General features: G+C 41.1%; 1 protein-coding gene across 1 annotated transcript in view; it reads left to right on the top strand.

Moving 5' to 3' along the window:
• The first annotated feature begins 8,884 nt into the window (after positions 1–8,884).
• The window catches only part of PDE4B (phosphodiesterase 4B), a 196,000-nt gene continuing 191,675 nt past the window's right edge, over positions 8,885–13,209 (top strand). Inside the window, exons 1-2 of the mRNA XM_074831796.1 lie at positions 8,885–8,941; positions 11,299–11,534. Of these exons, the coding sequence (XP_074687897.1) occupies positions 8,900–8,941; positions 11,299–11,534 (278 nt within the window). The 5' untranslated portion in view covers positions 8,885–8,899. The remainder of the gene's footprint in view (positions 8,942–11,298; positions 11,535–13,209) is intronic.

Here is a 13,209-nt window from a genome sequence, read left to right as displayed (position 1 = left end):
TTTAGAGAATTTCCTTAGTTCTAAATGAACGGTAAAGTTATTTTTGAAACCTCAGAATATAACTGGTTTTCGGTAAGTAATAAAAAGGCGAAAAACGTGAGTTAAAAATAGGTTTTCTTTTCTAATCTGTGCATACACAGCTTGTGTACTCTTTCCCGGGTGGTCTTGCGCAGTGGTAAGCATACCTGGTTCTGTGTCTTATTTCTAGCTCTGCTTTGACTCCTCAGGGATTTTCAGTCACTTTGGTTTTTTTTGTGCTTTTGTGTCCGCCACGGTAAGGCTGAACACACTTGCCAAATGCTTTGAGGTCTGTGGGTGAAAAGTCTTGTAATCATGTAAATATATCCAAAACCTAGGTAGGAGATGCTGAGACAACAGTTAGTTTTACTGTTGATATATGGCTGGTTTTTCTTATGAGACACCATGTGCATGTTCCAGTATATTTTATAAAAATTTTGACACAATGTACTGTGGCATGGAATGATTATTCCTGTACTTAATAACAGTGTAATAGCAGCTACTGCTGCACAAAATCTGTGATCTAAAAAAATAAATCCTTGGTGTTTCACTAACAAACATGATGCTGCAGACAGGCAGCATTGTTAGAAATAACATATTGCGTGTGGCTAGATGCTGTTACCCTGGAAGTAACCTCATTTTGTACTCATTTAACAGCATGGAGGGCTCTCTCCCAGACTCCTCTTTCTCCTTCCTTGGACTCCTTTCAGGATTGTTTTTTATGAGCAGTCTAGGATGCACAATTTATGAAAATGCAATTTATCAGCTGCAGAATCCTTCTTCCTGGTGAAGAGAGGACACGGGGGCAGGAGAAAAACGCAGCAGCTGTTCACCTTGGCACGGAGCATTGTTTTTCCTTTTTATTTAGTTTTTGTGTGTGTCTGTGGTCAGAAAAGCTAGTTACCTCATCTCACTGTTACCACTACGGAAGCATTTACTCTAATTGGCCATGGAATAGGTTTTGCCTGTGGCAATTAAATTGTTTTCTTAGGTGGTGGTTCATGGCCTGCTGGGCTGGGAGATGAGCAGTACCTGCCTGAGCGGGACTATCTGGTACAGAAACCCAGTGTGCCGCAGCGTGGAGAGCTTTGTCCCCGGCTGGGGACTGGTGCCCTCTCCTGTTTGAGGATGCTGCTGGGTATCTGCTCGTGCATGTCCAGCCCCTCAGCTCCCATTTTGGAAGCCACCAGCAAATCAGAACAGCAAGGAGGGTTATGGGAGACTCAAGGGAGATTCTTGTTAATTTTTATGGGATTTTTACCTGCCCACACAGTACCAGGGGAAAAAAAAAAAAGAGGGGGCAGCATGCCTGGCTCCTGGCAGGGTGTGGGAAGGCTTCCGGAGCAGTGTGGAAATAGCATTTATAGCAAGACTTTTACTTGCATGGGGCCTCAGCAGAAGGAGCCCACCTTGGGTGCAGCTCTCCCCTCACCTGCAGACCTCCTTGGCCAGGGATGCAGATGCAAGGCAGGGATGCCACAGTGATAAAATGGAGTAGCTAAGCCTGCCTCTTGCACAACAGGCAGGATTTGGGGGGTCTGCTCTTCACAAGGCTGTTAGCATTTCTCAGAGGTGCTTTGAACTTTCTCCTTCAGCCTCTTGCTGTGCAGCTGGTGTACAGTTAAGATTTCTTCTGACTTTTGTGAGTTTCCTCCTTTGCAGGTCTCAGCTAGCTTTATTTTGGTTCTCTAGGGACCTCTTGCTGGTCTGAATTTGCATTTCACCTTTCCCCACTCTTCTTTAGCATTTTTTTTCAAAGGGAAAACTTGGCAAGGTTAGGAATATTCCTCCTGTACAAGAGTTCTGGAGGATATGTTATTCTGAGGATCGCTTTTATTGGTAGGCTTGACTGCTTCTGTGCTTAGGATCGTTGTGTTGCTTTGCTGCATGGCTCCAGTATTTAAAAAAAAAAAAAAAAAAAAAATCCTTCTTGCAGGCTGTTTGAGCTTGGCTCTTCCCATAAAAGCTGCAGGTGAAAGAGAGATCGGAGGATTTTAGAACTTCTTCTCTTGGACTAGAGGAATATCTGGGTGGGTTTAGGAAGGTAAGAAATAAATCAGTGGCAGGAGGCGAGGGCCGCGTTAGCTGGCAGTGCCACAGTAACTTAGTTTCCCCGCTGTTCATCCAGCACTCGCTAATCCTGCCTGATCTGCAGCGTTTCCGTTATCTGGGTAGACCAGCAAGGCTTAGTGCATTATGCTCCTCTCCTAATAAGAACACATGGGGAACATGAAGTCTTGTTTTTTCAAAAAAGCAACCTACCAATCTAAAGGGGGGAAATTTGCATTGCATGCATTTTCTGTCGTGCTGTTTTTTCCTTTTTTTTTTTTTAACTGACGTGGTTCTTTTTAAAAGCATAATTAATAATTTTTTTCCTTGCTCTCTGAATGCAGCTCAGCTCCACTCTGAGGAGTGGGAGGCTCTGCTAGTCATTTGCACATGGAACGAGAAAGGTATAAATTGCATCTTTTAATAGTATGCTTCACTTTCCTAAGTAATAACCTTGAAAATCCTGTATGTGCTGGTAGGTAGCACTGTTAAACTGGATCCCTTGTTGCTGTCAGAACCGATTTTTAAATTAATTGCGTTTGACCGCAATAGTAGAAATATAAGATTTAAAAATCATTAACATAGTAAAGAAAACAGAATAGTGTTTTCTGTAGTTCTTCTGCCCAGCCTATTAACATTTATCTGAAAGTTTCCTGAAAAAAATATGGTCATATTTTCTCAGCAGTAATAGTGAAAAATATTGCTTGTATTTCATGGGAGTTCTGCAGAGCATGTTAGGCCTAATGACAGTAAGCAATGTAATGAGAGGTTCAAATTAGTATTGATTTTCCTAACATAACTGACCTAAATGAACAGCAATGATGGTACCCTCTGCTGGAAATCAAAGAGTTACTGGAATTTCTGGAATAGACTGACTTGGTTATTCCCAGCTTTAATGATTAATGTTGCCAGAGAAAAGAACAGTCTTTGCAATCCTCTTAACCTTGGCGATATCTCAGTAAGAAACCTCCTAATGAAAGTTAAGACCCTGTTTTAATAAGGATAATTTACCCAGTGGTAACGTGGGAAGGGAGGGGAGTTCTAAAGTTTTGGGGTTTTTTTGGCCCTGCACAACTCTTGACAGAACTTTCTCAAATACATACAAAGAGTATCCTCTGTACAGCATTCACTTTTTATAATAAAAGAATTGATTTAATCTATATTGTAGATAAATTTTCAGCTTTATCACATTGCACAGATGTCTGATAGCTTAAGAAAAGCAAAGTAATTTAGACTTGTTTTGCATACTTAGCCTGTGATTCACAGGTTGGCAATTATGAGAAATCTTAAATTAACCTTGGAAGAGGACAAAGTGAAGTAGTCACTTCGCTAGTTGGATGATATTGGTAGATCCTTAGTGCTTCTATAGCAAACTGAATTTATGTGAGAATTGCGGTGATAAGAAATAAAGCTAGTCTTACCTCTCAGGGCGAATCCTTCTTTTCTGAGTCTGTTTTCATTGGCTACAGGCATTTGTGCTAATAGATGCCCTTTTATTTTGTGTAGTGCTATGAAGTGTTTTCAGCATTTTATGAAAATTATCATAAATTGAGTTTTCTGAGGAGCGAGTTTCTTGGAGCTGCCATAAGCTCTGCAGACCAGTGTGGTTCTTTCTGAAGGAATGGGAAAAGACCACTGAAAAAACAACTTTTTGCTCTCTAAATAAGTAGTGAAAAGGGCTGTTTGGGAAGTTTTTATGCGTGTATTTCTGGGAGGCTCTGTGCAAGTAGCTGGACATAATAGTGGTAGTCACAGAGCTAAAAGTTCAGGGCTCAACAGTGGAAGAAATAGCCTGGCACCTAAATTGGCAGAGGGGAAAAAGCTGCAGTGAATTCTGCCATGGCTCAAGATGTGTGTGATGCAAAAATAAAATGGTAAAATTCCTGAAACTAATTTTTCAGGGCAATGGAATTTCTGCAGAAAACCAGGTATTTCTTTGAAGTTGGATTTGTTGTATGTTTAGCTTGTAGACATACTGCCTGTTTGCTCCTGCTGTAGGTGGACGGCTCCAGTACCTGCGGTGCTGCTGCCATGCTGTGCAACCAGTTGGCTGTGACCTCCATTTCCTTTTTTGTAAGCAATCTGACCTTCTTACAGCAGTCTGAGAGCAAACTATTGCCCTCGCATCTTGAACTTGCCAGCTTTGTTGAAGGTGAGATACAAAACCATCAATTTTCAGGTACCAGTTGCTATCTATACCTCAGCTTGCGTTTGACCAGTGTCAAATCCACGTAGGTTTTATTTTTCTTACAAGGAATCATGTGCCATTTCCAAGCCTGCAGTAAGAGCCCATGTGTTTTGTCTGGGAGAGCTAGACCTGAGATTATCACTTTTTTTTTTTTTTTTTTTGCTGACTGTCACCCTCTCTGGGTGTGTACTTCCCTCTGTGAAGTTTTGATGATCTTTAAGGAGAATCAAGTCATTTGAATCCCAGCTTGCGAATGATGTAATTGTCTGTGTGATCAGATCATCTCCTTCATCCCAGCCCTTTCTATTAATTCAACATTCAGGTTTCTGTTTTTCTCTCTGCTCATCATCAGGTTCTGCTGAACCTGTAAGGATCAGCATTTTGTTGCTAGGAAAAATACTGCCCCAGTAATGTGTCATGGCCCTGGCAGCGCTGCTGGCAGTTGGGCAGAAACAGGTATGCTATTGCAGAATGTACTCTGTTATCTGAGTTTCACTGGGTTTTGCTTTGTTTTTTTTTCTCTCTCTCAATCTTTGTGTCTTGCTTTCTTGAAAAGTGGGAGGAAATGAATTTAGAGTATGAAAGGAGCCAGATAAACAGCTCTGCTCGCCAAAACCTTTTGTTAATCCAAAGAACTAGCACCACATGAGCAGCAAAAGTGTAATCCTCCTGGCCCTGCCTGGTCTGTGTTTCATTGGGGAGGGGAGTAGCTTTAGCGGTGAGAGGGTTAATCTTCTTGTCGTATAACCCTGTGGCTTTAAACCTGCCCATTCGGAAGCCAAAATGTGTGGGAAAACAGGGATGTGGTGAAGTGTGTCTTGTGTTCCAAATCATACCAGAACTTGCACATCAAGATGCGTTTTAGGGCTTTCTTTAAATAGTGGATTTCACACTAGATGAGTTGAATAGCTATTTTTAAAAAAGTGTGTAGGAAAAGCAGACTTTATCACACGCATCCATGTAGTTTTATCCTCACCACTGTCAGTTGCCACTTTTGAACCCTGTTAATTCATACCTTCGCTATAAGGCTTTATCGCTCTGAAATTGCTGGAGCGTTTACTGTCATTTTTGAAAAACACGGTCACTGAACACAAAAAAGTTCAGATAGAAGAACTAGGTCAACTTGGTGTAAAAAGAAATCTCATACCCTACCTAGGATATATTCCAGCAAAATAGATTAGACCCAACTGCAGCTCTGAAGGAGTACTTCTCTTTATAGTCTAACATCAGATGCAAAGCCTTGCTGCTTTTAGGCATTCCCTGTCACCCACACTTAACCAGTGTGCTGGGATATAGTTTCTTTTTAGAGAATTTTGGGTAGTGGAGAGAAACTCTCTGCTTGTAACAAGAGTGCGTGATTTGAAAATGTGTATGGGAAAAATTTTCCAGCCAGCCTCTTTGGGGTTGTTTTTGGTTGGTTTTTTTATTCCCCTAGTTGTTTGTCCCAGGTGTCAGATCTTTTATGTAAAGACACAGGAAAAGAATGACTCAGATTTTAACAGTAATTTAGTCATGACTAACGGAAGTCTTAGATTTTCTTGGTAGGCTTTTCGGAAATGCAATCTACATTGAACAAAATATGTTTTTTATAATTATTCATGTTCTGGTTAAACTTACTTTGACAAATTGATAAATATTTATAAAGCAAAGGAAGCTGTGGTATAAGAGGACTCGGGCTTCCACAGAAATGATCAGCTAGTTGGTCTGGTCCATCTCTCCATGTCTCGTCTCCTAGTGTCGGTTCTGATCCTAAAGTTCAGCAAAACTTAGGAGACGCTCTTAGACTCTCATTCTTTCAGATTGTTTTTCCAAAGATGTTTTCCTGGATACGTATTTTTGTGTGTGTTTATTTACTTTATTATGGATTTACTTTTTTATTTATGTTGGTTTGTGAATATATTCAGGAGGGAGATGCATTTGTTAGTCCTGTTGAGGGACGTGCTGCGGTGTGAGCTCGTTTGTGTTGGGCATCACAAAGTCTGCACAGCACGGCAGTCATGAGCATCTCAGACTTGTACTTTATTAAGCACAAATCTGTACTTTATTAAAAACAAATCTGTAGTCTGCTTAGTTCTGCTGCTTATGCAACTGCTTCCTTCTTTTGTTCTTTCTGTGAATTTTGTCTACATATTACAGTGGAATATGTATTTATTTCTGGCAGCAAATAGTCATGCTGTATTATTCCTAGTCTGTGCCATACCACTGCATCATATCTGGGACAGTATCATCTAATTTACTGTCTGCTGTCAGTTTTGGATTCTTTTTATAACAAGGCTTTTTAGTTTCTCCCAATTGTTGAAGATTGAGAAAATTGTTAAACTACTTCCAGAATTTTATTCAGATACTGTAGTATGACTTTTATGCTGTTAATAGGGTAATGATTTTTCTTACTTCTAGCCTGCTCATCTAATTGTGATATGGATCAAAAGCTCGATAAGGTTTGCAGAGAGAAGTGACGTTGCCACACAACTGTGCTGCCACGTGTCAGGTTTTTAATAGCCATTCCACAGCTGTAATGCCTAAAACCACCCCGATTGCTTAGCTGATGTATGCATGTGGCCTCTTTGTAAAAAGAGGGTTCTTGATCAGGCCATAAATCTGTTTTTCCCGCTGGCCTGGCTCTGGTAACAGGAGGGGTGGGTGCTGAGAGGAGAGCAAGCCTGGGGGGAGGCACTGCAGAGTGCTTTTTGTTGTTTTCTGGATGGTCTTGTTCATCCTTTTCTGGAGGGAAGCTGGTTAGGTGCTTTAGAAGACAAATCCTTCTGCTCTTTTCCAATGCTGCTTCATACAGGATAAAGCGTTCAGCCCTGTGTGCTGGCACTTGTGCTGAAATGGCAGTGAGTTCTGTCTGGCATGGATCTGAGCGCTCAGAATGCTTTGGCTGGCACTGAAGGGATATGTGTGTGTTGGATTTGTGAACCCTAAGGAAAGGAAAACAACTGGAGGTGCCTGTGCCACAGCCAGAACTGTAGGCAGACTCAACTACAGTGCTGGCGCTCTGTGTTAGGGTTTCCTGGGGGTTTGTTTTGTTCTCTTTCTCTGTCTTTTTTTTTTCCCCCCAGAGGGATCTGGTTTAGAGGGAAGCAGGTTCGTTACAGCACTTCTCTTGTGCATGGAAGAGCAGATGAGCAGTTGGCTCCTGGAGATTGTGATGTCTTTAGACCTCTGTGATCAGAGGTACCGCTCTGTATTCAGATGCTATGCCTGAGAGTTAGTGTGGGTTTTTAATTTAAGGGTTTTTTTTGTTTAAATAGGTAGACGTGCAACCTAAATAACATTTAACCTGGGCACAATCGTATTAAGCTGAATTTGAACCCTGTTGTGTTGTGGCTGTAAGCCAAGCCGAGCTGCCACACTTGAGTGTGCAGGCTCCCGAATTCATTGTGAGGTGGGAACCAAAGAACAGGTTTGTACCACCAGTGGTTGCTGTGTGAGATGGTTTTCAGTACCTGCTGCTGGGGCTTTGAACCTCACAATAAAAGTGAGTGGTGCAGACTCCCTGCTTTTCAGGACCCTGGCTGCTGGTAGTGACAGGGAAGAGAATTAGATGCCTAATTTTGATGGCACATCTGCTCCTCATCAGCTGGATAGACAGCCAGGGTCTGGCAGCCTTATTTTTGCAGGCAGTCTGAACTGCTCTCCTGAACTCCCACTGTGTGAACAGGTGATCTGAATACAGTTAAAAATCCCTAATTTCTTAGAGTGAACATCATGTTAGGAGTCTATCGCCAAGCCTGAAACGGTTGCACAGCTTTTTGTGGTGGCTTCAGCAACAAAGTTTATGAACAGTGGTCCTTCAGCAGTCTTCTACCTCAAAGATAATCCTTCCGAGCAGGGGGTAGACATTGTCAGCACACAAAAAGTAGCGCTCCAGTTCTACCTGTTCTTTGGCGAAAAAAAAACCCCACAACCCTCAGTGTTGTCTTTATATAATAGTGCACGTAGCTTTTGTTTGAGCACTAAATCCACAGCAAGAAAGAGGAGGGGGCCTGGGCGCTCTCCAAGGGGGGCTGTTCCCGTGTGCTGGTTTCCCCCGCTGCTTCAGCTGCTCGGCTCTTTCGTTCCCCTTCGCACTCTTGCATAGTTCAAAGTGGCTGCAGCGTCACCCTCCGCGGAAGGCTGTAATTTAGTGGCTGAAGTGGTGTGTGCCTGCCAGCATAACGATAAATAACGTTTGTGAGTTATGATTAAATCTTAGAATGGCATACAAACTTTTCTATGAGAGCCAGCTCAAGCCGTTCTTGGAGAGCTTCTATACTGTGCCTCTGAAAAGGGCTCATTTAAAGAAAAACTCTGCAAGTAGAACCTGTTAGCTTTGATTCTATATTACTAGACATGTTTCAGGGCTTGCTTAGATTGCAGAGCCTTGTGAATACTCGTTACTTTTAACATGATTTTACTAAATATTGAATTGTCCTTTCACTAACAGACAGCTACCTTTGCATAACATATGCTGCCAAGTGTTTTATGAAAAAGGGCAGTAAGTTATCAAGCAGCTGTGGTCTTAGCAGTTAGCTCCATACCTTTTTATCAAAACCAGTCTTATTCAAAAATACAATTTTTTCTTTCAGGTTGCCCATCTGAAGAAATTGGATTTAACAACAAGAGTTTTTTTTTATAACGGGGTGCACTTTAATCTCAATAATGAAGAAAAGCAGAAGTGTCATGACAGTAACTGCAGATGAGGTAAGTTTCTTCTAAAGGCATGTTTTATTTTTCATGGTACTTTATGAAAATGAGATTAAAAGTTAGTTTTGTCTTATTTTGTATCAGCTGATTTTGCTTTGGTTACTCACTGGTTTCCTTAGAGTTGTTTGCAGCTCATCTGATAAGAAAATAAGCCCCGCAGGTTTAAAACCAAACCAACCAACCCCCCCACCATGAGAAATTTAGAAGAGTTTTATGCAGGGCACATACTTTATTGGTCCTTAGTCAGCAGGGAACGTTTGCGTACCTTACGGAATCTCTCTGCATCCCATCGTTGTGCATGTGCTGTACTTCTATACTTAAAAGTGTTTCACCATCCCTCCCCGCTGTAGTAGCTGAACACCTAATGTGATGATGCATGTGTTACTCCATTACTACACTTGCTCATTGTCATCACAATCCCCTATTAATTAAACTCCAGTTCCCATTCTCTGGAGAAATGTTATCAGTTTGTAATGATGGCATGATAACCGCAGCCTTAATTGTCTTGTTTGTCACAGCTGAGGCTCGCCAGAAATGGAAAACCACGTGGAATGTATATAAAAATTGAGTGGAGGAGTGGAACCTAACAGTTAGTGTATCCTACCTATAGCAGTCCTTCAATAAATAAGTGTTTCTTTTAAACTCTTAGACCACGTGTTGCACTGCTTCATAGTCAGTTTGCCTGAGCATGGTGCTGGGTCTGCTCGGTCCTTGCTGATTTTAATAAAATCAGGCATCTGAAATCCAATGGGAAGCTAGAAAACTCTGCTGTGCTTCTTAAATAATAACAAAAAAATTAAACAGTCTTGTAAAGATTATCAGTAAAGGCAGGTTAAGTCAGATCCTCATGTAGAAGGCAGGCTTTCTTCCTGGGGTTCCTATGAGTATTTTTGACCTGTTTCTTTGCTGTGAAAGAGTAGGGTTTGGGTGACTGAAGATCTCTAGCATATTTTTGGAAACACGGCATGCCAAATATTTTAAACTTCTATCTAGGTCTTTGTGATGTTGATGTCTTAGTAACTTAATGGATGTGCACCAGCGTGCCTCATAGCACTCCCGGCTGTACGCAAGGAGTGAAGTACCTGTGGGCCATGTTGTTGCCTGTCTGGGTGCTTCACATGGTTGTGGGATGGGCAAGCAAGTAGGGAAGGTTGAGGAAACTGGTAGTATGCCTTTCTCCCATCAGTTTTGTCTTTTATTCCCATGTTGAGAGTCCTCACTGAGGTAAGAGAGTAGATGGTACCACAGAGTTGTTTAATGGTCTCATGACAATGGAGAACATACTTTCCGTTAGAAACTACGAGGCAATGGAGGACTCGTGCTACTTTGCAGTTGTTCATGAAGGACCTAATACCTGATTATGGAAAATTAAGCCACACTTTTTTTTTTTTTTTTTTTTTTTTTTTAAAATTCATTCAGTGCTGGCTGGGAGAGCGCAGTGGTAGCAGTTTGTAGGAAAAGTGAACCAAGGGATTTGGGGAGGCTGTAAGGTGGGCTTGGAAAGGTCTGCAAAGGGTGGAAAGATCAGGGTGGAGATCAAAATTCAGGAGCAGGTAGAAGAAGAGGAAAAATGTAGAGGGGTTGCCATAGATATAAACACTGATTATAGTAACCCTTCAGCTTCTACTGGCAGCTCATCACACACAATACAGAAATATTCTCCATTATGTTGGACGACTATATTTGACTAGGCAAATTCTCTGAGTGAGACCAAAACTGACAACCCTTTTGCAGTGCTGTTCTGCTGTGTGAGAACTTCTGGCTTGGGTTAGAGAAGACTGACAACTAGTTCTGTGATTATGGTGATGTTTTTAAATAAAAATCAGTAGAAACTAGAAAAGGAAAAACTGTTTCAACTGATCAAAACCTTTTTTTGAGACTACTTCTACTAGCAAAGCCAGACATAGGGTAGGGTAGCCTAGCTGGGAGTTCCTCTTGCTGACTAGCTCTTGGATGATTCAGGATGTGAATCTGCCTGATGATTCATCAGAAAACAAGTGGCAAACCAATGTGTTTGTGCTGTGGAGAGGAATGATACTTTAGATGGATGTTGAGTGGAATGTTCTGTGAAAAAGTTTAATATATCAGAAGTTTAATGTGACCTGGATTACTGAAGTGTTCAGTTAGATTAGAATTAGCTGTTGGATTTATCTTAGACAAGTTATGAGTGAATTTTCAAGTTCATTCATAACTTGATAAAATAACAATGCAGCGCAGTCAGACTCTGCCAAGATTTCATCATACAATTATCTTTTGTCAGTAGCTGTAGCTGTAGAACAACATTTGAATGTGTTTTATCCTGATGGAGGAAAACATTTGTTTGCAGAACTTCAGCGGCTTTTCTGTCTTTGCAGAATGCTCTGGATTACCTGGAGTGTGGGCTGAGCAAGTCCTACAGTACTTCCAGCCATGCTCTGGGCATAGACCTCTGGAGAGGAAGAAGATGTTGTTCTGGTAATTTGCAGTTACCACCATTATCCCAAAGACAAACAGAAAAAGCACGGACGCCTGACAGAGACATTGTCTGTAGACCAACAACTCTGCCTTTGTTGACGCCTCCGAGTATTGCAATCACCACTTACCAAGACTGGTAGGTTATTTCCCTTTCTTATGAATCTCAAGTAGTTGGGTTTTTTAGGGTTGTTTTTTATTGTTTGCTGGTTTTGGGCAGTTGTTTGTTTTTTGGTTTGGTTTGGTTTTTTTTGAAAGGCACTGGATAATTACCTTGTGTATATTAATCAGTATTGTTGATGTCTATCAGTGTATCATGGATATAGGTTTACAAAGTAATTGCTTTTTCTTGAAATTCTATTTCTGTTAAAACCTATTCTGTTCACTTTTTTTTTGTGCATCTGCATGAAAATTTTGTCTTATAAGTTCCAATTTTGGCCAGAGGATTTGTGATACTAATTTTCCACCCACAGAAGAGTTCAGGATGGTGGTAGACTCTTCTACAACAGATTGAGGAAAAAGGCTTTAACTCTCTGGCTATTTTCTGTCCAGGTATTAGAAGAAAGGCTTGGGAAAGCATTTCAATCTGATGTTAAGCTCAAGAAAAGTCCCAAAGAAACTATCAGAGAGCTGATTAAATGGGGATTGCTAAGAGGCAAGTTCCAAAACAGAAATGGAATGTTAAGAGCCAGAACAAGGAAATTCATCTCAAGGGAGGAGAGGAAGACAAAGCCCCAAGTGCTGGTGCACTGGAATTGCAATGGTAGAATTTATTGGCAAAATAAGGTTAGATGTCCAGCTTGCTGTCTGAATCTGGAAATGGCATTGCAATGCAGCCTTAAAACCTGTACTCTCAACTTCAGATTTCAAGTTGCTTTAGATTCTAGTTTTTAAATGCCCCACTCTCTTTCATTTTCTGGCTGTAAGACATGTTCATGTCATTATTCCCAAGTCTGAATCTGGTTTTAGCTTCTGTTAAGCTCAGCACTCTTCAGAGCTGGCATTTCAGTTTGCATTTGAACAACTATAGAGGGCATCCAAAATTAATTTGTTAGTCCTTTAAAAATGGTTTTCCTATTGAAAATAGGATTTTTAAGCTATTCACTTGAATAGATGAGGTAAAGAAATCAAAGAGGAATTAGCAGGAGCTTTTTTCCAATTTTTGCGTTTAATTGCTGTGGATAAATTTAACAAAATGAGTTACCTGATTTCAGATGGATTGTGACTTCTGACAACAAAAGGGTTGGTTTACCTTTACGAGCATTTTACGAGTGTTTCTTTTTGTGTATCTGCAGCAATTTGATCCTGACTGCAGGACAATTGAGAGCCGATTCATAGGGTGTGCTTTTAAGAATGAAATAGTTCCGACCTTTGAATACACCTCATAAACGATTTGGGAAAATGTAAGGAATTGCAATGGATTTATCATTATCTTCCCTTATAACACAAGGGGGCATTGCTGCTTCTCTCTTCCATTACAGCAGGATCAATGTCTGCGTATTGTGTCACACAACCTATATTTTTCTTGAACGGTATGCTAGTCAAAGAGAAAACGCAACTGCTACTCAGGTTACTGCTATTCCTTTCCTGCTGTTAATCTCTTGTAAGTGAGCAGATAGCTTCTGACTTCTCTGTTTTGTGTGAATCTGTCCTATCTGTTTACAGCCCTGTAGCGAGTTGGGAGTTGCTGGTTAGTGTGGCTGCGATGCAAAGTGCTGTTCCAACATGTAGTTACACAGGCATCTTTACATCCCCCTCACCTTTCTGATTCGGGCATGAGTTAGATTGACTGCTGGGCAGAAGATTGGTCTAAT

The sequence above is a fragment of the Strix aluco genome, chromosome 8, assembly GCF_031877795.1.
Source record: "Strix aluco isolate bStrAlu1 chromosome 8, bStrAlu1.hap1, whole genome shotgun sequence".
Taxonomy (NCBI): domain Eukaryota; kingdom Metazoa; phylum Chordata; class Aves; order Strigiformes; family Strigidae; genus Strix; species Strix aluco.
The sequence above is the reverse complement of the archived record's forward strand: the minus strand, read 5'-3'. Positions and strand labels throughout refer to the sequence as shown.